The sequence below is a fragment of the Puma concolor genome, chromosome B3 (genome assembly GCF_028749965.1).
Source record: "Puma concolor isolate L17-30 chromosome B3, mPumCon1.1.hap2, whole genome shotgun sequence".
NCBI lineage: Eukaryota > Metazoa > Chordata > Mammalia > Carnivora > Felidae > Puma > Puma concolor.
The window spans coordinates 43,284,422-43,310,587 of NC_141672.1; the positions used below are offsets into that span (position 1 = coordinate 43,284,422).

The window sequence follows — 26,166 nt, forward strand, 5'->3', positions numbered from 1 at the left end:
CAATTTTTAATGTTGTTGTAACAGCCTGAATCTAATTAAGGTTAAATAAGCACGTCGCTGAAAAATGAACACTTAGAATAACATACCCAACTAAAGAAAAGGATAATTAAGTTTATCTTGCTCTAACAGTGAACAGACTATATACTCTTGATAGAACACATGGAATGAAAGCATTAAATGTCCTGAAAAACCTTATGTTTTCACAGGCAAAATTTTTGGAACCAGGGCAAACATATCCCCATTGAGGATAACCTAGAAAATTTTGGTCCTTGGTTCAGTTTGCCTCAAGTATTATTTAATACAAATCAATCATGTTCCTTTATTATTCAACACTTACTTTCGTACCTACAGACAGTTTTGACATGCTGCAGCTTACCTTAGCATACTTCTCTGCCTCTTCCCTTATGTCTTTTGGAACAATTTCATGTCTTCCTTTAGTTACTGCAAATTAAGCCATATAAATGAATTAGAAATGAGGCCTATGTTGTGATTTGCAATACAACGTATCCAATCCATAGGTAAAATTCATCTAATGTTAAAGTTGTTTATGGTAAAGCAGCCCTATTCATTATAGTTTTTATTTTTTTATTTATTTTTTTAGTTTATTTTAGAAAGAGAGAGACAGAGTGCTAGCAGAGGAGGGGCGGAGAGAGAGGGAGACACAGAATCCGACGCAGGCTCCAGGCCCTGAGCTGTCAGCACAGATTCCGATGCAGGACCCGAGCCAAAGTTGGCACTGAGCCACCCAGGCGCCCCATATTCATTATAGTTTTTAAAAACCCACTGGAAAGAGGCCAACTAACCAGCAGCAGAAGAGGAAATGAATAATTAGTGATATATTTGGACAACAGAACACTATACAGCAAGGCAAATGAACAAATACTGTACATAACACAAATAATTTACACAAATGGAATGTTGAAGAAAATAAATCAGGGATAAAAGAATAAATATATACTGTGTAATTCCATTTACAGAAAATTGAATGACAGGCAAAACTACCTATGGGAGAAGGCAGAGGACTATGAATTCAGAGAGGCCTAAAGGGTGATCTGGGGAGCTGGTCTATTTGTTGATCAGAGAGAGCACAGTGGTTACGTGAATATGTACACGTACGTCATTACCAATTTTTAAAATTAGAAAAAGGCACCCAGTGGTAAATTAGGTTTAGTACAGATGACTTAGAGCAAGTAAATGTACAAAAATAACTTACTTTCACCAACCCAGCTTAGCTCTAGTTCAAAAGCTTTATCCTTAACTTCATCATGTACTATGTAAATTCTAGAACACAAAAAAGTTTAAAATTAACATTTGGTCCTATACAAACATGCACAGTCAGCACAAATTAGATCATCTGTCCCTAATATAACCTCAAAAGAAACATTTCCTCAAATGGGAAAAGGCCAATCGTTACTTTTGCCTTTTCAGGATATTTGTTTATTCCTTTCATTAAGTGATTATTTTTTAAACTAACTTAGTAGTTTGCAGTTATTACTGGTCCCTCCAGTCTGAAGCTTCTTGGCAGGTATCTTTTTAAACCTCTTCTCCATTTTATAAGCACTATATGCCCCTTAACCTGGCCTCTAAACTATAACACATAACAAATTACAACAAACAAGAAGGCACTGTCATACAACATATTAAAACTATCATATCAAAACTTTCTTTACATTTTCCAGCATCTTCACACAGTTTACTTTGGAGGATATTTTTAAAGCCTTGCTATAGTATGAGAAAGCATCTTAATTTTCTAGACTAAGTAAAAGATACATAGTGCTCCATTTTACTAAATGATAAGGGATGGCTTTGTTACACAGAACTAATTAGCATCTGCTGTTACACCTAAAAATAAAAAGGTGTGGTAAGGGCGGTTTTCCAGAAGCATTTCTCAGTGAAGGAATGGGAGTTTATCACATTTAAATTTTTTTTTTTTTTAACGTTTATTATTTTTAGGACAGAGAGAGACAGAGCATGAACGGGGGAGGGGCAGAGAGAGAGGGAGACACAGAATCGGAAACAGGCTCCAGGCTCCGAGCCATCAGCCCAGAGCCTGACGCGGGGCTCGAACTCACGGAGCGCGAGATCGTGACCTGGCTGAAGTCGGACGCTTAACTGACTGCGCCACCCAGGCGCCCCGAGAGTTTATCACATTTAAACTGTTGTACAGTTCAGTAAGGATTCTGTATTTCCCAGGCAGTTGTCAGGTAGTTCCCAGTGTTCCTCATGTTATTAACTGACAATCACAGAATGGGTTCTGCTTCTTAACTGGGAAGTGGAAGGGTCTCTTGGTAAAAGGGAGGAGGAAGGCAGGTGATGTGGCAGTTGGAACAGTGGTGACAGGACAAAATTATATAACACTTCCAATATTTTATTATAGCTATCAGTTTAGAAGAGATTAAGGATGTCATTTAAATATATAATAAAGCCTCTTAGATTTTTTTCCTTGCATGTATTATTAATTCTAAAACCTGAGGCACTTGCACAAACTGCTGACTAGACCATGTTGATGTAGTTCTCATGTGGAAAAGAAGAGCCGTGAATCCTCTGGAATATTATGTTTATTACTTTTAAGTCTAAAAAGCTGGCTGCGACTCTTAGCATTTCATTGGATTTTCTGAAATACCACATGCTTATTATTACATTCTTTGACCTAGAAGAACCGTGAATTCTGAAGCATGCCACTCAGGACTTTGAGGTTACTTACTGCAGTCACATAAGCATTCTATTCTACGTACCTGTAATATGAACCACTTCAGGACTTCTTAAAGCTGTTTTTAAATGTATTGAAATACTGTTTTGTTTTGTTTTTTTTGAGACACAGAAAGCGCCCAAGTGGGTAAGGGGCAGAGGAACAGAGACTCTTAAGCAGGCTCCACGCCCAGCATGGACCCCAAGCAAGGATCAATCTCACAACCCTGAGATCATGACCTGAGCTAAAATCAAGAGTCAGACGCCATCCAGGTGCACCTGCTCTCTTCATCTTCTTAAAAAACTTTCATGATTAACGTATCTTGCCCAAAGAAACAGACTGTATAAATGAGCCAGCTTCGTGGTTCACGTGTAGAAATAATTTAGCTATAAAACCTAAAATAAAATTTGTAAGCTAAGATGCCTATTACTGGGACCTCTGAGATTTGAAAGGGTAGGAGCTATCAAATGAAGTGCTTACAGGTCCGCTGTGTCCTCCTCCTCGTGAATTCTGTCACCTAATAAGAGTTTTACATTAAAGCTATTTTTCCCCATCCCATTTGCTGAATCACGAGGTCTGTTCTGTCACTTGAAATATGGATATTTCTCCGTAATGAGACGTTATTAGAATGTTACATTCACCTTAGGCACTAAATTATTTCCAAACAAAACAGACCTCTAGAATTAATGTATAAGGTAAGATCAAATGAAATACTTGTCAGTGGTAATAAAAATTTCAACTTACATTTTTGCAACTTCTTTAACGACATCACGGCAGGTCATTTCTTTCATCTATAGAAAATATTAAGTTATGAGTCGGGAGAACTTCCCACTTATATAACTATTTTCAGATTCTTTGCACAAATTTTGTCAGTACCCCTGGTTTTGAACTAGAGTCTCAGACATAAAACCAAAAACATAATACACTGAATTTAAGAATACCAGTCTTACTAGGAAATACAGACCTAATATGTGGGACTGACTATAAAAGCAACTGGCATGGGCTCTTAAAAAAATAAGCACTGGGAGAAGGTGAAGACTGAAATGTGAGCCTTAATTATCATGGTTTGAAAAAGTTACAAAATGAAACAGATTACTGAGGTGGTTTGACTACAGACTGAATACCTAATACTATCGTCTGTGTAATAATGTTATTCTACAGAGATGAATGCTGAAGCATTTAGGGATACAGCATCATGATGTCTGTAATTGTTTCAAACAGTTCAGGAAAAAAAAAATGGGTAAAAATATTAGAAAATAACTTTTCGATCTAGATGGAGAGATTTGTTGCACTATTTATCTTTCCTGTTTACATTTTTTTCATGTTAAATTGGGGGGGAAGTAAATGAAAAGAATGCCTATTTCTTTATACTTCTGCCCTTATAGGTTATAATTAGTGAATTGTACCATAATAATGACAAACTTAAGTAAACATGGAAAAGCACATTTTAAGTGACAATTATATTCTTATATATGTTCATGAAATTTTTGTTTTATGACATAATATTCTTAGTAAATAACATCAGAAGAACAAGCCAGAGCAATGATGTAGATCATGGGTTGGCAAACTCCTTTATAGAAATAAAGAGCCAAGTAGTAAATATTTTAGACTTTATGGTACATATGGTCTTTGGTCTTTGTTCCAACTCTTAAACTCTACTACTGTACTGTGAAAGCAGCCAGTGACTAAACATGACTGTGTTCCAATAAAACTTTAGAAAGCAGACAGTTTGCCATAGTTTACTGACCTCTGATTTTAGAGTATGTTTTTGTCATTAAGTATACACATGTTCCTCAAAGTGATATTCATTCTTAGCTCAGATTTGTTTATTACAATTTGACCTCAGAAAGACAGGATAGATGACTGCTCTGAATACTGTATTTTCAAATTTCCACATAACATTCAGAAGAGATGAAAGCAAGAGGGAAAAGAGAAGGTAGGATCTTAGCACCACACCAGGAGGGGTGTGAAAGGACGTGGTCTAAGAATCATGAGGTCTGTTCATAATCAACATATACCATGACTCTAGCCAGTGTGTTTCACATAGAATTGAGCTAACCTAAAATGACCTCTGAGGTCTTTTTGTCAATTTTACTAAAATACCAAATATAAATTAGGCTTTTGTAGGCCTATAATTTGGCATAAAATTCTAAGCACTCAAAAAATGTTTTCTAGAACCTGACCTGAAGTTGAATGGTTGAGCAACTTTCCAGTTCAGAATATTAAATATATATGAAATTTTTTTGTCATTTACCACAATACTGATAAAATCCTGTCTTTAATGGAAGTTTCTGATAAATAATAAAGAGTGGATACTGTTTCAATGTTAAGTTGAACAGTTTGACTAAAGGGAAAACCAGGACATTAAAATTTTTTTTTACACCAATAATTTATGGCTCTTGGGGGAACAGAAAAGTGGGCAGTTTTAACAGGATGGGGTTTAATGCCTTATCTAACTAGGAACAAAGGAAAGAGAAGCACCAGAACACAGACTCTAAAGACTTTCAAAGTTCTCAACCTAAGGGTCACAGAGTTCCATGAATGGACCTCAAGGATTATGAAATTATATGAAAATTTCCATGTGTATTTTTCTGGATTAAGGGGTTTATCATTAGCCATCAAAATTATAAAGGGCTCCATGACACAACTCTGTAATTATCATACATATCTATAGCACATATATCTATACTCTATATATATCGTATCTGTGTCATACCTTATCTGTATAGATACAGATATGACCAGCTTTCTTATTCAGCCTATTACATTCAGAAAGCCCTGCCTAAACAGGAAACCACACTCTATGTAATCTTAAACAGTTTCATTTGTTGTGATAAAACTTCAATACATGAGGGTAACGTCATAGGAAAATTCAAGCATTAAGTATGTATTACCTGAAGCTTTTCTATTTCCGTCTTTGCAGCTTGCCTGGCTTTGCCAATGGCACAACCCCAATAACCCTATTTAAAAAGAACACACACCAAAATATACATACATAGTTTAATTAAATTGCTATACTATTCTAAAATCATTAGTAACTACAACTGTTCCTATTTAAAGGTTAAGAAAGAATGTTAAATGATTTTCAAAAGTAAATATGGAGAAATACAAACACATTCTAATGAACACCAAGCTGAAAAAAAAAATGTAATTCTAGAATTATCTGGATATTTGTATTAGAGGCATATACAAAGAAAAACACACACTTCATTTACGAGACGTTTTTCAGAGTAGGAATGGAAAAATTCTTAGTATTATGACAAAAAGTTGAAATAATTACACAGTTCAGTATTCTAAACTTTCAATTTTTATTATATTGAAATTTTTTTAAAGGATTCCCATTTATACTTGTGTATCATGACAAAATACAGTTTTTATTTTTATAATTTTTTTTTTAATACTTATTTTTGAGAGAAAGATAGCATGAGCGGGGTAGGGGCAGAGACAGAGAGGGAAACACAGAATCTGAAGCAGGCTCCAGGCTCTGAGCTGTCAGCACAGAGCCCAATGCAGGGCTCGAATCTACGAACCATGAGATCATGACCTGAGCCAAAGCCAGACGCTTAACTGAGCCACCCAGGCACCTATAGTCTTTTTTTTTTAATTTTTAAAAACCACAAATACCTCAGAAGAGAGATAAGGTAATTAAAGATGCAAGAAATGACATTTAAATTTTTTTTTTTTTTTTAAGTTTATTTAGGGGCATCTGGGTGGCTCAGTCAGGTAAGCGTCAGACTTCAGCTCAGGTCATGACCTTGCAGTTTGTGGGTTTAAGCCCCGCATCAGGCTGGGCTCACTGCTGTTCAGCGCGGAGCCCACATCGGATCCTCTGTCCCCTTTCTCTCTCCCTGCCCAGCTCACATGTGTTCTCTCTCCCAAAAAAAAAAAAAAAAAAAAAAAGTTAAAAATTGTATTTACTTTTGAGAGAGAGTACAAGTAGGGAAGGGGCAGAGAGAGAGGGAAGCCCAAAGTAGGCTCCACACCACCAAAGCTCACTAACAATAAGATCATGAGCTGAAATCAACAGTTGGACACTTAACTGCACCAGACTCCCCTAAAATCCTTTTTTTTAAGGGAAGGTATTAGTTAGTATTGGTCTTAAGACTTGCTAATATTTGTCACAATAAAGGAAAATACCACATATTCAGATTTTTAGGTTCACTATTTAGTTTCTATGAACAGCATATTGAAAGCCATAAATCAGGGCACTTGAGTGGCTCGGTCAGCTAAGCCTCTGACTTCAACTCAGGTCATGATCTCATGGTTTGTGAGTTTGAGCCCCATGTCAGGCTCTGTGCTGACAGCTCAGAGCCTAGAGCCTGCTTCAGATTCCATGTCTCCCTCTCTCTCTGCTCCTCTCCTACTCACACACACACACACTAGCTCTCTCGCTCGCTCTCTCTCAAAAATAAACACTAAAAAAATTTTTTAAGCCATAAATCCTTTCTTTGCCTCATATCCACAGGTTGTTATTAATAATAAACAAGAAATGGTTACTTTCCTTGAATTTTAAAAGAAATTTCATGTAATCCAAATATATGACTTACATGCTAATGAGATACCATTAAACTAGAAATAGAAATTCATGATTCAAAATTACTCACATATGAAACTCCTGATGGGTCAATCATGTAGAGCTGTGCACCATCATTCACACTGTAAGACCCTAACATGAAACTGCATGAAAGTAAGTTAGGTTTAAACCATAGTTCTTAAAATACCATAAAAATACAATAAAAACAATTATACTTTCTAAGATAAACTACTAATATACATATAAGTCCTAATAAACACTTTGATGAGGTAGTTTCAATAAAAACTAGTATATACTTGAAATTGTTCAAAATTTGTGTGGCTTTGGTTAGTATTAAACTTACTGATGAAACTGATCTGAGAAGACAGCAGTGTAGACAAAGAAGTAATGACAGGTGAAAACTAAGGGGAAGACCCAATAGGTAAAGGAATAAACATGAAAAAGCCAAGATAACAAAACTAATGGGAATACATTCAGTCTGCCTCAAACTCTTGTTCCATCCTTTATTCTTTCTTGGTTATTTCCCCAATATTCCTCCAGTTATTTTTCTACAATAATCCAGACTGATTTAATGTGTTTTTATATGTGACAAAATCAGGCCATTAAATAATCATGATATTAGTGATTTTCTGAAATTGTGATTTAGTTTGCCTTAAAAGGAGAAAAGAAACCAGCCTCATCTTAAGTATCACTTCCTATACAGACTACTATGACAGCCAACTGTCCAATTCCCACCCCTACAATCATTTCCTTCCATCTTCCGTGAGACTTATCTCTCAGAATATATAACTGATTATCATAACCCTTCAACGTTTCCTTGTATGGAACATAGACTTCTGTATGATCTTGCCCGTACCTACATCTTCAGTATCCTTCCACATACCAAGTATACTTGACTACCTATACATTACCTGAAATGCCCATGTAATTTCATACTAGTCCCTTTGAATGAAATATTCTTAACCATTCCACCTATATTTCACATTCTTTTCCTTGCCATCTCTTCATGAAAGTGTCCTTTCCCTAACTGATGCCCCACTATAGTCAGTGCATTTCTTAATCATATCACCTATAAAATTGTATCAATGAAAACTTACTCATCTTTGTGTCCTACCCCCTCCCACATCTACGACTGACTCATAGTATATGCTCAATAAATATTTGCTGAAAAGTTCTCTCCACCATTTTTACTTGCTTAAAAATAGAGAAATGAATTCAGAGTGCTGTTCAAAGGTTTAATAAAAGTTGAAAGGTATTGAAAGCAAAGGGTTTCAATGTAATTTAAGTGAGAACCTGAAGAACAACTAATATAAAAAATGTCCACAGGCCTATCTTATGGCTAGAATAAAGCTCAGGTTTTCTCTAACATCTGTCCTCAGTAATTTAAATATGACTGATTATAAGCAACTCAAAGGTAGGACTACAGCTAATAAACTTTCTTTCCACAACATTTTAACAGTGGAAGCAGTCGGATGTTAGTAAATGTTTTACCATGATCAAACAGAAATGTTTATTTTTTTTAAGTTATAAACTAAACAAGTCTTTTTAGGAAAATCTAGAGTCATGACAGGTCTCTGAGCCCTATTTAAATATTTACGTGTATTCCAAGTCTCAATACAATTGAATCTCAGCTTTCCTCTCAGAATAAAAACACCAGCAGTTCATCTTAACCGAAATAAAAAATTGTGACTGAGAACTATGAAAGGCAATTTTGTATGGACTCATTCTTGATTGCTAAAAAAACTCCCAATTAAGAGCATTGAACCTAACCGCTTTAAGTATATCAGATGGAAGTTAGTAAGAAAACTGAAGTGTTAGTTTAGTTGGCTACCCTAAAAATAATGACAACAGAGGATGTAGTTAAAATCAGTTTGTTGCCTCCTGAGAATGTTGGGGTCTGACACCAGAGAATTTTTTTTTTTATTTTACTGAGAAATAATTAACATGCAGCACTATACAGCGTATAGCATGCTGGTTTGATTTACACATATTGTGAGATGATTACGACAGGTTTAGGAACATCCATCATCTCAAAAAGATACAATGAAGAGAAAAAAATTTTCTCCTTGTGATGAAAATTCTTAGAATGTACTCTCAACAACCTTGCCATATATCACATAGTAGTGTTAACTACAGTCATCATAATGTACACTGCATCCCTAGCATTTATTTATCTTAGAGCCTTTTACCTTTTGACCACATTTCTCCAGAGAATTTATTATAATCAAATTAAATTTCTTACTATCAGTTCTGTGTTTTCTCGTCACTTCAAATTTGTAGTCTTTTTCACAATTCAAAGTTTTTATTTTGATGTACAGTTTTATTGGATCACTGTCCTAATACTTTTTGGTCATAGCTCATTTTTAAGGGTATAAAAAAAAAGGCTAAGATACCAGGGCAAACAGATACCTATAGTCCAGATCTGACTATGTCACAAAATTTCATACCTGCAGCCAAAAGGTCTAACAGCACTGTAGAGTGTATATGCATGTACATACATGGCCACTCTGTCTGCAAGATGCTATAAGGGAGAAAAACAGAAGAGCTTATCAGTAAATTTCTATTACTGTTCAAAAGGTTCCTCAACATATTAGCAACTTTTTTTTTTTTTATGTTTATTATTTGAGAGAGAGAAAGAGAACAAGCAGGGGAGAGTCAGAGAGAGAGGGGGAGACACAGAATCTGAAACAGGCTCCAGGCTCTGAGCTGGCGGCACAGAGCCCGACGCGGGGCTCGAACCCACAGACTGCGAGATCACGACCTGAGCCGAAGTCGGCTGCTTAACCGACTGAGCCACCCAGGCATCCTCAACTTACTTTTAATGGAATGTTATAGCCAAAATTAGATCTGAAGTTGGAAGCTTCTTCTCTTGCAATGTCTGCTAAAGATCGCGCATCCGCCAGCAAACCTGCTACTGCCTGAAAGAAAGTAGGTACCAATTTAGTAAATAAATACCTTCCTATCACAAACCAAGGAAAGTGTGTAATTACTGTAGGCTTACTTAATATTTTAACAAGCATCACCATTAGAAACCATTTGGCTTAAAGGTCTTTATAAGGCACTCTGGCATTTTGATGGGATGGGATGAAAAAAGAAGTATGGAATTATAGTTCAGAAATTTACCAAGTGTGACTTCATTGTTTTGTTCAATGACATTCACAAGCAGTATTTCTGTAATTAATCCTCCATGTCTCCCAATTTACCAGTCACTCTAAATAAGCAACAAGAATAAAACTATTGATCTTGATCAGGACTGATCTCTATTTAAAGCAGTTCTATGTCAAGTTACTACAAGTTTGGGTCTAAAAGCCCAACCTCAAATCTTTTTCAGCTTATTGACTAATAAATTGCAAGGACAAACCAAAACATGACAAACCACACATCTTCCAAGACTGGTTAACTGCAGTTACCAAACCATGTGCTGAGTGAGATATGCTGGGGGCACTATAGTGAACTCAGTTGTGCAACATTTGGAATTTGGGGGGATACAGATGTTGAAGTAGCTCAGTTTCAACATTAGATCATTCATACTCCTTTTTTTTTTTTAAATGTTTATTTTTGAGAGAGAGAAACAGAGTGCAAGTTGGGGAGGGGCAGAGAAAGAGGGAGACACAGAATCTGAAGCAGGCTCCAGGCTCTGAGCTGTCAGCACAGAGTCCGACGTGGGACTCGAACTCTTGAACCATGAGACGAGATCATGACCTGAGCTGAAGTTGGACACTTAACCGACTGAGCCACCCAGGCGCCCTGAGATCATTCATATTCCTTTCAATGCCATCATACTGTTGAGCACCTGGGTTGTTGTGATAAAAAATAAGTATCATACAAAAATCCATTTTGAACAGGAAACGGGGGGGTGAGGAGAGCGCAGTTTAAACTTAAATGTAAAGTGTAAGAAGTTGTGCAGTGCATGTTAGTCATTGTTATTCTTTAAAAATAAAAATATTTTTCTAAAAAAAATAATATTTTTAATTGTATGTGTATTTTTTCTTTCACGGTTATTAAATTTTGGGGACATAAACACTAAGTTGTTTGTAACTAAATGCATAATCAGAACCACTGGGTGGTTCTTTTGGTGTAGGTAAACCGACAAAAAAAATTACTGAAACTCTTAGTACTAGGAACCAAGAAGTCCAGGAATTGCCAGCTTATTTACAGAATTTAAAAGTAAGTGATATCAAAATAATAGCCACTTTTCTACTGCTACCTACTAATAGTAGTAACGATGAAAATTCCTAAAACACAGCACTCATTTCATGCTAAGCATTTTACTTAATTTTAACATTGTAACAACTGTTAGGAGGTAGGTATTACTACTGCCCTACTTTTGCAGGTGAGGAAACTGTTCACAAGAATTTCCCCAAGGTTATTCAGCCAGTAAGTTTCACCATTTAAAGAGTCTTCTGTTGCTTTGGAGAAAGCCTACTGTGAAGTCCAATAATTCTCAAACCACTGAAGAGAACTGCGGAGATGAAACATTAATCCTTTATTGTCTCCCTCTTCAACATGTAATGTTTTGCCAATTTCCAGCTATAAGGAATGCCATCAGTTTCCTGGCTTTAAATTAACAAATGAGACAAATTTTAAAGTTCTAGGGCAACGTTTTCCCATCACTACCTTTAAGGACACACAACTTTTTTCAAAACGCACCTACCTAAATTTTTCTTCTACTAAAAAGAATGTATAATTCACTAGTTTCTTCCTATCAGCTAGGTTACAATCTGGGAAGTTACATCAAAACATACCAGTTTCATATTGTATGTCAACTATACCCAAATTTTAAGAATAAATAAATATAGAGGTCCACATGACAGAAGAAAAACCATTACCAGTTTCACTGGCATAATAAATTTGTTTGGGAGAAAAAACGTGTTCAGAAAAAATAATCATTGAAGAAGCAAAAAAATCAGTAGCTTTATAGTTTACCAGCTACATTTTACACCTTCATTGGCGACCTACGCTGCCAAGATCTCTCTTCTTTTTTTTTTTTTTAATTTTTTTTTCAACGTTTATTTATTTTTGGGACAGAGAGAGACAGAGCATGAACGGGGGAGGGGCAGAGAGAGAGGGAGACACAGAATCGGAAACAGGCTCCAGGCTCTGAGCCATCAGCCCAGAGCCCGACGCGGGGCTCGAACTCGCGGAGTGCGAGATCGTGACCTGGCTGAAGTTGGACGCTTAACCGACTGCGCCACCCAGGCGCCCCCCAAGATCTCTTTTCTACACATACTTCCCACCCTTTTGTGTTTGTAACACCCATCATTTAGAAATACCAAAGGTAACCGCAGTATGAGTGGGTCCTATAGGATCTCACCCTGCAGAATGGACTCTGGAGTAACATGTAGGCCAGGCTGACCCAAGTTTGAATCCCAGATTACTTCTTTACCAGCTGTGTTTTCTTATCTATAAAAATGGGATTAATATTACTTTCACTGGGATATCAGACACAGGAAATTTATGTAAAGAGGTTCTAGCACAGTATCTGGCACACACATGTTCTCTTTTCTTCCTTGCCTTTTCAGTAACCAAGGTTAGAATCAGTCCTTTGCGTTTTTTGCTTTTACAGTCTGACATCTATATAGAATGACTTCAGTATATACCAGTAATGTATTTATGGCTTCACTTGCAATTATGCAGAGCAGTAACTAAATACAGCTGCAAGAAATAAAACAGTGTTTATTCCTTTCATTAAACATCGTTTCTTGGTGCTCCATTTTACTACAATACAAAGATACAAAAAGCTAAAAATTCTATGCCTCTCAAGCTTATACTTTCACTGGTGATCTACACTGCCAAGATCTCCTTTCTACACATACTTTCCACCTTTTTCCCCTCATTTTCTTAAGGCAATTTTTCAAATATATCTCCAATCAGGTTACAAGAACACTACCTTTCTTTTGGACAGTGAACTATTCACAAGCCAGTATCAGTAATCACTCTGTGATTACTTCTGGGGCTGCTCTCTGATTGGTTTCTGCCTCAGTTCTGACGTAATAAATGAGTTCCTATAATCACAGTTTAACATATTACGGTTACTTCACAAGAAAGAAATTGGACAACGCAAAAAGGAACATTTTAAAATGTGACCTACCATTCCAACATGCCGATCAACATTAAAAAGTCGTTTGTTGGAACCTTCTTCATAAAGTTTAGAAAGGACTAACTTTTCTACCCCAAAGACAACGCCATCTTTACATCTGATTCCAATAGCTGTACTGGAACAAGTAGAAAAAAATCAATTTTTTTTAACTGAAAATAAAAGGAACTTCATAAACTTTAAGTTTAAAAAAAAAACCATAAAAATAGGTAACATTTTTTAAAGCATGCTAAATTTAAATTTAAAACAAATACATTTGAAAACGAGAAAGAGGACAGCCTGAAGTGTGATAAATTAGGTCCATGTAAATGTACATCATGAGATGACCAAAAAAATCTAGCATATCATGACATAAAAAGATATTAATACTTGTGAGAAAAGATGCCAACAAAATAGTACAAAATGGCACAGTGTCTGACACATGATAATACACTATAATAAATGTTGACTTAGCTCATGTCCATTAAAAATGGTACATAAAAATGCATAGAAAAGACAGGTTATATACAAACCAAAAAGTAAACAGTGACTAATCTAAGTGGAAAAATTAGAGTTCTTTTCTTTTGCTCATTTGCTTCTTTTGCAACAACCAGTGCTTATAAAACTATATCAAAGAATATACATTTTAGACAACTGCTGAAAACAAAATGGATCTTAACCTCTTAAGTAAAATGTGGAGAAATTATATGCTACCACTTCAAGATGAAAATATATCATTAACTTTGTTCTTCTAATTCTTTTTTAATTTTTTTTTAACATTTATTCATTTTTGAGAGACAGAGCGGTAGAGGGGCAAAGAGAGAGGGAGACACAGAATCCAAAGAAGACTCCAGGCTCTGAGCTGTCAGCACAGAGTCTGAAGTGGGGCTCGAACTCACTGACCGCGAGATCATGACCTGAACTGAAGTCAGACACCTAATCGACTGAGCCACCCAAGCGCCCCTTTTTTTAAATTTTTTTTAATGTCTGTTTATTTTTGAGAGTGAGAGAGAGAGAGAGAGAGGAAGAGGGAGGGGCAGAGAGGGAGACATAACGTGAAGCAGGTCACAAATGGCAAGTTCGTGAGCTGAGCAGAAGCTGGACGTTTAACCAACTGGGCCACACTGGCACCCCTTCTAATCCTTTTAATAAAAAGGGAATTCTGATGAAAAAAAACAGATAAATGAACAGAGCCACACACAAATTTCACAAAAAATTTCAGACACTCCTTCTCTCATGTATCAGGTATCTTCAATGGTTCCCCTTTTGAGTTTAAACTCCTTGGTCCAGCTTTCAATCCTGAGAATCTACAAAGCCCATCTAGCTTATTGAATTTCCTATTATAAATCCCACACACTACTGAATTCAACTTCACTATCTTCCCTCAAACACCTTATGTTCATTTTTGCTTTTATGTGGTACTAGCAAAAAGTATTTACATGTGGACTTTACTAAAATTCTGCAAACGGGCACGTGGGTGGCTCAGTAGGTTAAGTATCCAACTCTTGATTTTGGCTCATGAGATAGAGCCCTGCATCTGGCTCTGCTGACAGCACAGCCCTGCTTGGGATTTTCTCTCTCCCTCTCTCTCCCTGCCCCTCCCCTGCTCTCTCTCAAAATAAATACACTTAAAAAAAAATAAGAGTAAAATAAAATTCTGGAAACACTTCCCTACTCCACCTCTAATCCAAAAGATTTCATTACATAAATGAAAAAATTTGGCTCAAACACCAACACTATTTGTTTACCAGGCAAAAAAAAAAGTCCTTCAAGAGGACTTTTTAAGAGAATGAGACATTATTAAATAAATTATTTTTAAAAAGTCTTTTAGGGGCGCTTGGGTGGCGCAGTCGGTTAAGCGTCCGACTTCAGCCAGGTCACGATCTCGCGGTCGGTGAGTTCGAGCCCCGCATAGGGCTCTGGGCTGATGGCTCGGAGCCTGGAGCCTGTTTCCGATTCTGTGTCTCCCTCTCTCTCTGCCCCTTGCCCATTCATGCTCTGTCTCTCTCTGTCCCAAAAATAAATAAACGTTGAAAAAAAAAAAATTAAAAAAAAAAAAAAAAAGTCTTTTAATTCATCCCAAAGCTGCTTTAGATTCCAAGATACAACGATCATGTAAGTATAACTGACTGCAAAATCTCTTCAATAAAGGACTCATAAAATGTGTCAACAAGCTAATAGTTCAACCAAGATACTACAATGGTACCAAGGAATAATTTTGGCACATTACACTAAACAATAAAAGACAGAGTGAAGGAAATGAGTCCAACAAGAAGATATCTTAGTGAGTCCCACACTTTTGGGGTGTGGCAGCAGAAAAGAATTAAAAAAAAAAAAAATCCTGCTGGATGTGACGAACTGCATAGGACACTTCAAACACAAGGAAATAAAAGATAAAATGACAGGGGCGCCTGGGTGGCTCAGTTGATTACGCATCTGATTCTTGATTTCAGCTCAGATCATAATTTCACAATTTGTAGCCCCATGTCGAGCTCAGCATAGAGCCTGCTTGAGATTCTTCCTCTCCCTCTTCCGTTCTCCCACTTGCACTATCTCTCTCTCTCTCTCTCTCTCTCAAAATTTAAAAAAAGATAAAATGACAAAGTAACAAACCTAACAGCCAAGCAAACAATGCTATAAATCAAGAATTTTAAAAAGGAAAATGGGCTGGCAAAGATGATAAAGGAATTTGGTTATATACACTACATGTGAGACATGGTGGAATGTCTAAGTGGGTAACCTTGGAACCAACAGGAAATATAGGACTGAGGCTCATGGAAAGATCTGACCTAAAAAGAGATCCGGAAATGACCAGTAAGTTGAGATTATTTTAGGGCACCTATTATTTTGTACCAAAGTAACATAAAAACCCTAATTACCAAAAATATGGAAAAGGAGATACTTGATACCTGATTAAAACATACTAAATTTCAGGTAAAACAATGTTTCTTACCTACTATTTTCCACAGCTTTCATAGCATATTCAACTTGAAAAACTCTTCCATCAGGAGAGAATGTAGAGGCTGACAGGTCATACTGGGAAGAAAAAGGTAACAATAAGCTTAAATTATGTTATCTTTCGCAATAATAACCTTATTATCTTTATTTCTAAATGGCTTACACATCAGAAAGATGAGGGGAAGGAAGGAGTGTTAAATCTCAAAGATTTTGCTTTGAAGAGGAAAAGGCAGCATGTCAGAGTGGCAAAAGCAACTGAGAAAAGCTAGTTTAGATTTCTGCTACTGAAAAGCAACAGATACAAGTCCAAGGTAAAGTCAGATGTTTTCCGCACTGAACAAAGTTCATTTTTGTACAAAATGGACATGCTCTGGGCTCCAGATCACCACAATAAAGTGAGTAAAATAAACTTTTTGGATTCCCAGTGTATATTAAAGTTATGTTTATACTGTAGTCTACTCAGTGTGCAGGAGCATTATGTCTGAGCTGTTAGTGAGTTGTAATCACTGATCACAGATCACCATAACAAACTTAGGAGTAATGAAAAGGTTTGAAATATTGCAAGAATTACCAAAATGTGACACAGAGACATGAGGTGAACAAATGTTGTTGGAAAAATGGCAGCAACAGACGTGCTCAAAACACAAAATGGCACCAATAGACCTGCTGAAAACACAGTTGCTACAAACCTTCAATATGTTAAAAAGAAAAAAAAATGCAATCTGTGAAGTGTATGCCTGTACTATGGTATGGTAGAAACACAACTGTTGTCAGAACAGGTTAATTCATTGCTGTGGCACTAACAAACCGAAAGACCTTAGGGGAAAAAATACAGCATTTAAACATTTAATAAACATCTATTATATATAGTCACTATAAGAAATTACAAAGATGGGGCGCCTGGGTGGCGCAGTCGGTTAAGCGTCCGACTTCAGCTCAGGTCACAATCTCGCGGTCCGTGAGTTCGAGCCCCGCGTCGGGCTCTGGGCTGATGGCTCGGAGCCTGGAGCCTGTTTCCGATTCTGTGTCTCCCTCTCTCTCTGCCCCTCCCCCGTTCATGCTCTGTCTCTCTCTGTCCCAAAAATAAATAAAAAACGTTGAAAAAAAAAAAACAAAACAAAACAAAACAAAGAATGGGGGCACCTGGGTGGCTCAGTCAGTTGTATGTCTGACTTTGGCTCAGGTCATGATCTTTCTGTCCGTGGAGTTCGAGCCCCACATCGGGCTCACTACTGTCAGCGCAGAGCCCACTTCAGATAGTTTGTCTCCTTCTCTCTGCCCCTCCCCTGCTCATATTCTCTCTCAAAAATAAATAACACATTTAAAAAGAAAAAAAAGCAATTACAAAGAATACTCACTTTTTTAAATGTTTATTTATTTATTTTGAGAAAGAGAACAAGCAGTGGAGGGGCAGAGAGAGAGGGAGAGAATCCCAAGCAGGCTCCAAGGAGTCAGCACAGAGCCCCATGAGGGGCTCAAACTCAAGAACTGTGACATCATGACCTGAACTGAAATCAAGAGTCGGAGCTTAACCTACTGAGCCACCCAGCAGGCTCCCCTACTCATTCTTTTTTTTTTTTTTTTTTTTTTGAGAAAGAGAGAGAGAGTATATGTGTGTGGGGGAGAGGGGCAGAGGGAGAGAAAGAGAGAATTTTAAGCAGACTCCACGCTCAGCACAGAGCCTGATGCAGGGCTTAAACCCACGACCCTGGGATCATGACCCGAGCTGAAATCAAGAGTTGAGGGCTCAATCTACTAAGCCACCCAGGAGCCCCAAAGGATACTCATTCTTGAAGTCTTTCATTTTCAAATGAGACCACACACAAATCTATGTGCTGGAAATACAGCAGTAAACTAGAAAAAGGATTATGATGAAAAGAAGACAGGGTGAAGAGACAATCTGAGAACCTAGTACAGACTACCTGATCAGGGAAGACCTTGCTAGAACATATGTATATTTAGCTATTTAGGCGCAGCCAGACCTAAATGACAAGTAAGTAGCCATTTAGGATATGGAGGAGCCATTGTGGCCTTTGGCATAAAAATCTTAGGGTAGAAATAAGGGTAGCACAATGTGGGAAAAGAAACAGGCCACTGTGTCTTGAGCACTAAGTGGTGGAGAGAAGAATAAATCATATCAGAGGCATGTAAAGGCCAAACTATTTTGAGTCTCCTAAGGCTGATGTACGAAGTTTTTATCTTACTCTAAATGCAACAGGAAGTCACTGGAGTTGAAGCAGGGGTGGAGGGAGTGATACAATCTCATTTTTCTAAAACTTCATCTGGAACACGAACTATAGAGAGAAGGGTGGAAGCAGAGATCAAGTATTCCAAAGGTGGTGGCTTAGATTAAGGGAAAAGAGATGAAAGACTGTATTTGTGAGGGCAAAGTTAAAAAAAAAAAAAAAAAAAAAAAAAAAAAAAAAAAAAAAAAACACCTTGCTAATGGATTGGCTCTAGGAGAAAAGAAATTAAACTTGACGGGTGCCTGGGTGGCTCAGTGGTAGAAGTGTCCGACTGGATCTCAGCTCAGGTCATGATCTTGAAGGTAGTGAGGTAGTGAGATCGAGCCCCACCTCAGGCTCTGTGTCATCAGTTTCTCTCTCTCTCAAAAATAAACATTTTAAAAAATAATAAAAATAAATTAACTTGAATCATAGACTTTTTTCATTTGAGCAACTAGAACTGGACCATTCACTGAGCTGAAGATTGTAGGAGACGCAAAATGTAGGGGAGGGGGAAACCCAGAGCTCTACTTTGGACATGTAGTTTGAAATGCTTATTAAACAATCAGGTGGAGGGACGCCTGGATGGCTGGGTCAGTTAGGCATCTGACTTTGGCTCAGGTCATGATCTCACAGCTCTGAGTTCGAGCCCCGCGTGGGGCTCTGTGCTGACAGCTCAAAGCCTGGAGCCTGCTTCTCATTCTGTATCTCCCTCTCTCTCTGCCCCTCCCCCACTTGTGCTCTGTCTCTCTCAAAAATGAATAAATGTAAAAAAAAAAATTAAAACAAAAACAATCAAGTGGAGATAAATGTCAAGTACACAGGTCTTCATACTTGGAGTTCTTGGAAAAAGCAAAGACCAAAGTGGTCTTCACTTCAACAGTGGTGCTTCCTGATCAATTTCCTGATCTATTAAACCAAGATCCTTAACTCTACTATCGTAATACCAAAATATCTCACGTTTATATTTACCAAGTATTTTTTAAAGGGCTTTCAGAACAAAACACTATTAATTGAAGGTAATAGTAATGTAGTGGCGAAGTCAATTTGCTACACCATGCATAACTGAGCATCTACTAATCTAAAACCGTTGTCATAACTTTAGTATCTCATAACCGAATGGATTAAATCATTCCAATTATCAAACTAGGAAAACCAGTACCTGGGCTTAATGCTGAGTATCAAAATCTTGTGAACACTGGGAACTGATGAACTTAGACACCCATTAGTCTATGCCTGTAGTGCACACAACGAATAAATACTTCTAAATAAAAACTAGATTATCTATACGGAGAAATACATAAAAGGAATAAGCAAAAGGCTGCATATGTGCGGTACGTTTAACACAGGAAAGTAGTAAACTGAACAAGTTAACAAGTCCAACTCCAAAATCCCCAAGTCTGTTAACAGAAGCGGTTAAGTCCCTAGCTAATAATTTAAATGTTTACCGTACCGATACCTCAAAGTGATGTTAAGTAATTCTTACAGGAAAAGCTGGGACAAAGGGAAAACTTTTGTAAAGCCTCCTTCAGATTTCACTTTTGAGACAATGTTTCTATCAACTCTGCCCCGACAGGGGTTCCAGGGACTCCTGCAAAGCGGACGGTCAGTACACTCGAAGGCAACATGGGGAAGGCCCAGTGAGTCAGCAGCACCCTGGGAACTGCAAAGGCGGTCCATGGAAAGCTGCGTCCCAGACCTTGGAATCTAAAGCCGCCTTGCCTCGGCGGTTCTCAAGAAGCTGTCTCCCAAACGCTTCACACCCCATTACAGGCTCCACGAGTTTCCACTTTCGGTTTCCCTAAGCGGCCAAAGAAAGTGACTCAGCAATCCAAAGCGGCTCCCAATCACACTGCTGCGCCGCCCAGCCCGCCACACCTGAGCTGAAGAGCTTCAGGTCACGGTCACCCTAAATGAGGGGCCTACAAATTAGCAGGAAAGAATGCTGGGCACCAGACAAGGGGAAGTGGCCCACCTGGCCGAAGGCAGTCCCGGCGCACGCCGAGGCGGCGCACCCCAAGCGGTGTGTCCAAGTTCCCTTCAACGCTAATCTGTTGGCTACTCCATTAGGCCAAGAGGCTATAAACTCACCCCAGTCCCGATTGAGCTCATCGTGCAGAAACCTCCGGGACGCGGAGGGCTTCAAGGCCTAAAGCGCTCCCCCAATACCGCAGCCCCCAGACTAGTAACAGGCTCTCTCATTGGCTGCTCTTTCAACCAATAGCCTTGTCCTCCGTGGCTGGTTCCTCTAACGTCAGCCTGGGAAATAGAGGATTGTGGGAAAAGGAGGGGCTTGGCTGGCGGTGTGCGTGTACGGAAGCAAATGAGGTGGGGGGGGGGGGGGAGGAAGAAAGGCCGCAGGGGGTTCCTTATTACTCAGTTTCTGTCCCTAGTGTCGTTGAGTCGTCAGAGTCATCGGGTAGGTTGAGGAGCTGCTTCATTCCATTTCCTAGAAATTCTTATTTACCTTTAATCTTATCCCTCTTTTTCGCTACTTTATTCTTTCTTGAAGCAAAGCGGAGGGATGCTGTCACACTCTACAAAGACCAAAGAAAGTGGTAAGGGAGAAGTCTCCCTTCACCCTTGGCATCCTGGTTCCCACCCAGTATCTTGGTATCCCTTTCACCCACCTGTTCTTACAAGAAGGAAGGAAGTTTCACTCTAAATGCACGTTTGAGCTCAGGTCGGGATTTTACAGAAGAATTACTATCTTTTCTATGAGTATGACTCTAGTAAAATTAAGGATAAGACTGATTACCTATTGAGCTCTAGCAAGTCCCAAGTACTCTGTTGAACACTGTTGATTAACCGGTGAAGGAAACAATCCCATCCCATTAAATGGGAGGAAATGGGCGTAAAAGAGGAAATAGGCAAAACAGTTGCACCTTGTACTTAAAAAGGTAAGAGACAATGGAGGCCTGGTACTTAGGGAATAACTTTCTGATTGGCTAATATTTAAACTGAAATTTAGGATTGTTATGGGAATATAAGCTTGTTATAAGAACTGCCAGGTCAGTCTGGCCTGTCACAGTTGTCATGATTCTAGCCTCCTTCAATCTGGAAAATACTTGCTTAATATTTCTTCATGTTTCACGGCATTAACATTTTTGAAGAATACAAACCATTTATATTATGGGGTATTCCTCAATTTAGGTTTGTATGATATTTTCATGATAGCAGTCAGGTGATAAATTTTCAGCAGGAATGCCTCAAAAGTAACCTTTCATTCATATTATAGCATTATATTAGTAGGCACATGATGTCTGTTCTATTGCTGATGATGTTAACTTGCTTAAGATTTCTCCACCATAAAGTTTCTATTTTGCTCTTTGTAATTAATAAATATATTGTGAAGAAATACTATGAGACTACTCTTATAAATATCCTACTAGTAGCTCCTCAATCTTTTACCAACTAATTATAGTATTCCATGATTCCTAGTTGGATGGATTAGTATGCTTGCCTAATGGTGATTTTCTAATTCCATCATTCCTTCCACATATGTTATTGCCTTTCTGTTGTCAGGTTGTTAGTTTTTTAAGCAGGGGAATTATATGATCTAATTTAAGTTATTAAATTATCTCTCTTGCTTCAGTGTGAAGACTGATAGATAAGGGAGACTATTTGGAAAGCTATTGCAGTCTTTGAGCAAGAAGTAATGGAGAGTGTTTTGGACAGCGGTAGTGGCAGTGGAAGTAGAAATGTGTTGATGGATTTTCGGTATATAGGGCTTGCTGAAACACTGGATGTAAAAAAAAGGGAGAAGGAAGAGTTTCAGTTGCTTCTTTCTGCTAATGAAGCATTATAATTAATGGTTAGTTTTTATTCTTGAACAAATGGATAAAAGCTTTGAATTTATTTGGAAGACTAGCCATTTAATTTACCTATCCTTCATTGAAATATTCTAGTTGCCACCAAAACCCATAAAATATCTAGGAATAAATCTACCCAAAGAGGTGAAAAATCTATACACTGAAAACTATAGAAAGCTTATGAAAGAAATTTAAGAAGACACCAAAAAAATGGAAAAATATCTCATGCTCCAATATTTAACAAATATTGTTAAAATGACAATGCTACCCAAAGCAATCTACATATTCAATGCAATCCCTATCAAAATAATACCAGCCTTCTTCACAGAGCTAGAACAAACAATCCTAAAATTTGTATGGAACCAGAAAAGGCCCAAATAGCCAAAGCAAACTTGAAAAAGAAAACCAAAGCAGGAGGCATCACAATCCCAGACTTCAAGCTATACTACAAAGCTGTAATCATCAAGACAGTACATTACTGGCACAAAAACAGACACTCAGATCAATGGAACAGAATAGAGAACCTAGAAATGGACCCACAAATGTATGGCCAACTTATCTTTGACAAAGCAGGAAAGATGATCCAATGAAGAAAGTCTCTTCAGCAAGTGGTTCTGGGAAAACTGGACAGCAACATGCAGAAAAATGAACCTGCACCACTTTCCTACACCATACACAAAAATAAACTCAAAATGGATGACCTAAATGTAAGACATGAAGCCATCAAAATCCTTGAGGAGAAAGCAGGCAAAAATCTCATTGACCTTGGCCACAGCAACTTCTTTTTTTTTTTTTTTTAATTTTTTTTTTTTTAACGTTTATTTTTTGGGGACAGAGAGAGACAGAGCATGAACGGGGGAGGGGCAGAGAGAGAGGGAGACACAGAATCGGAAACAGGTTCCAGGCTCTGAGCCATCAGCCCAGAGCCCGACGCAGGGCCAAACTCACGGACCGCGAGATCGCGACCTGGCTGAAGTCGGACGCTTAACCGACTGCGCCACCCAGGCGCCCCTGGCCACAGCAACTTCTTACTCAACACGTCTCTGGAGTTTGGCTCAGGTCATGATCTCACAGTTGGTGGGTTCAAGCCCCGCATTGGGCTCTGTGCTGAGCTCAGATCCTGGAGCCTGCTTCAGATTCTGGATTCTGTGTCTCCCTCTCTCTGCCCCTCCCCTGCTCATACTCTGTCTCTCAAAAATGAATAAACGTTAAAATTAAAAAAAAAAAATTTAAAAGAGAACCATTGATGATAAATAAGGAAAAAAAAAAAAAGAAATATTCTAGTTGCATTTTTTTGATGAGGGGTTTTAACAAGGGTATTTTGACCAGGGTAAGCCAATAAAGTGCTGAAGAAAACTGAAGAATATAGTCTTAGGAGGGTTCATTTTGGAGGTCAACTACAAGTACTTTAAATTGGTTAGAAGTTCAGTTAAACTTTTAACTAACTTAACTACTTGTGTACAATAAGCATTATTTGAGTGCCTAGTGCCTACTCTATTTTCATTAATAATTAAGATTTTGGTGCCCGTTCTGAACTTGTCAGATGAATTGCCTATTTTGGGGCTGGACTGTTAATTTGTCTTGTATCTTGGAGGAATGCATTGAATCATGGTCCCAAGTTCTTTGACTATTTGCCTGATTCATTAGAAAACTTAAAAGGGGTGGGTATGGATTTATTTGTTTTTATTAAATTACTCCAAATTACCTTTGGAAGTAGTGGATATAAAATTGGTATGTAATTTACACATATCTTTCTTACAGTAAGCTTTTTAAGTTTATCACAATCTATTTTATACATCCATCTATTAGAAAACATAACACAGTGTTTTGTGTATGGTAGCCACTTAATGAATGTGTTGAAAATGCCAATAAATACAAATTCATTCCCCAGGTACATTCTGCCAACTTATAAAAAAACAAAACAAAACATAGTTTGCAGTTGCAAGAACAAAAACTGTTAGTGAATAATTGTATTTTAATATTTTAGGCTTGCATTTTTAAATATTCTACTTAAATCCTAGGCATACTTTGAGTACTTAAATATATGATATTATTTTATGCCATACCTAATTATTTTCTTAATTAAGTAGCTCAGAAAAAGTGATGGCCAATGCGTTAAATTTCTAAATACTGAAATTTAAGAATTCTTTATTCTTTGTTATATACAATTAGACTTTAGATGGCCCCCATCACAGAGATTTGCAGAGTGCCTTGTCTAAAGAAGTTCACTAATATTTCAGGATATGTATATTTCCATAGGAGATTAATCCATTGTCTCGGCTTGTCAAAATTTGATCAAAGTCCGTTCTTCTCTTTTCCTCTTAGAATTAATAATCTTGACTGTAGGATTCAGTGACTCTATAATCCTTTCCTCCCAGCTTCTGTCATTTGAATCGGATGGTAATAACAACCCCTGAGGGTCCTATGTCTCCATCGTCAGGCAGTTACCGAAAGAGACCTTATTTTAATTGAACCAGAATCCCCTTCTTCAATTTAACTTTCCTTGACTAGATCTCATTAAAGGAAAATTAGCTAAGCGCTACTGTTCTTCCGTGAAACTAACGTCATAGAGGTTGGACTTAGTTTACTAATGCTGCGCCCCAAATTGTAGGAATCCAATCGGCCATTTGATAGAAGGCAGATAGCCTTAAGTGTTTCTGTAAAAAACATAACATATTGGGCAGTAAATATTTTAAAACACTTAAAAAAGAGTCAATGATTCTAATAATACAGACTCTCGTAAGTTTTCAGTGATCTTGGGATACACACAAAATAAAAGTATTAAATGTAAGTAAAATTAAATGTTTTTAAAGAATTCTTAAAAATAATTCGGAATTGCATATTTAATAATGATACAAAAATTTTTATAAGTAAAAAGTAATATACAAAGTAAAACCAAGTGTAGTTGAACACTGATCAAGAGACAGAAAAACACAGTTGTGCCACAGGCGCCCGGCTAGCTCAGTCGGTAGAGCATGGGACTCTTAATCCCAGGGTCGTGGGTTCGAGCCCCACGTTGGGCGCAGAAGCTTTTGGGCTTCAATTCTATTTCCCCTTGAAATATTTTGGGGTTCCTCCAAATCATCATAACTAAGAAGAGTTCTCTAAACTGAATTAATGCTTTAAGCAAATCTAGGGAAAAAAGACCATTTGGCAAACGAAACCGCTCTCGAGCTACGCTTGCACATATGAAATCAAATGATTTTCAGCAATGCTGAACCACCTCCTTAGAGCACAGACGAAGCCGAAAGGTTACAGTTTAAAGTTGAGACTGGTTTTCCGTGTTCCTATGCATACTTGCATAGTTGTTGGTAGAGGGAGATTTTTCCTTTTATGGGAACAAAATTACGAACCCCAATTTTGGCAGCTTTCAAGAACTAAGAGATCCTACGTAAAAGCAGTTGGCGGGCGGATGGATAGGTGGGGGAGGACTTGGGAGAAAATGTCTTCCTTCACGTCTATGTTTATTTTACTTTTTCCTCCTCTCAGTAAAGGGCGTGTCCTGAGGAAAGGGGCGGGGGGGGGGGGCGGGTAGCGAGCGAGGACTATCCCGTGAGAAACGTTTCTTTCCGTGTTGGGATCTACACTGACGGTGCCTCTTCAAGGTTTCTTCCATTGTTCCTGGGACTGTGCTTGGGATCTATCCATCCAATTGGGTGGAAATTAGGAAGTTAGCATTCTGTTAAAGGTGAGGCTCTTTGGGCCAGAAGCACAAAAGAACGGAGATGTGAAAATTCGGAGAGGCAGTTCGGTATCTGGGGAGGCAGGATCTCCGCCTTCTTCACTGAGAAGTTTGACCGCATCAGAGAAAAGCACTCGGGCGGGACCGCCGGCAGGAGGCAGGTTCCCGGAGCTCCCGGACCCCGCCGGGA

At 38.0% G+C, this 26,166-nt stretch overlaps 1 protein-coding gene, 1 long non-coding RNA gene and 1 other non-coding gene across 5 annotated transcripts in view; 2 read left to right on the forward strand and 1 right to left on the reverse strand.

The window, feature by feature from the left end:
- Positions 1–4,412, forward strand: part of LOC112855105 (uncharacterized) — a 24,741-nt gene extending 20,329 nt beyond the window's left edge. Inside the window, exon 6 of one of the 3 annotated variants that reach the window (XR_015252343.1) lies at positions 2,816–4,412. This is a non-coding gene — a long non-coding RNA (uncharacterized LOC112855105). Of the gene's footprint in view, positions 1–601; positions 1,221–2,815 lie in introns of those variants that run through there. The other 2 variants (XR_015252342.1, XR_015252344.1) reach the window with 2 other exon arrangements.
- Positions 1–20,729, reverse strand: part of PSMA3 (proteasome 20S subunit alpha 3) — a 20,913-nt gene extending 184 nt beyond the window's left edge. The window contains exons 1-10 of the mRNA XM_025918652.2: positions 20,574–20,729; positions 16,253–16,335; positions 13,315–13,438; positions 10,040–10,141; positions 9,671–9,744; positions 7,294–7,366; positions 5,584–5,649; positions 3,434–3,480; positions 1,214–1,281; positions 377–441 (exon numbers count right to left, since the gene is read on the reverse strand). Coding sequence (XP_025774437.2) covers positions 377–441; positions 1,214–1,281; positions 3,434–3,480; positions 5,584–5,649; positions 7,294–7,366; positions 9,671–9,744; positions 10,040–10,141; positions 13,315–13,438; positions 16,253–16,335; positions 20,574–20,594 — 723 coding nt within the window. The 5' untranslated portion in view covers positions 20,595–20,729. The remainder of the gene's footprint in view (positions 1–376; positions 442–1,213; positions 1,282–3,433; positions 3,481–5,583; positions 5,650–7,293; positions 7,367–9,670; positions 9,745–10,039; positions 10,142–13,314; positions 13,439–16,252; positions 16,336–20,573) is intronic.
- A 4,515-nt stretch (positions 20,730–25,244) lies between these two features.
- On the forward strand, positions 25,245–25,317 carry TRNAK-CUU (transfer RNA lysine (anticodon CUU)). Its single transcript has one exon. It is a non-coding gene; the product is annotated as a tRNA-Lys (tRNA).
- The last annotated feature ends 849 nt before the right edge of the window (positions 25,318–26,166 follow it).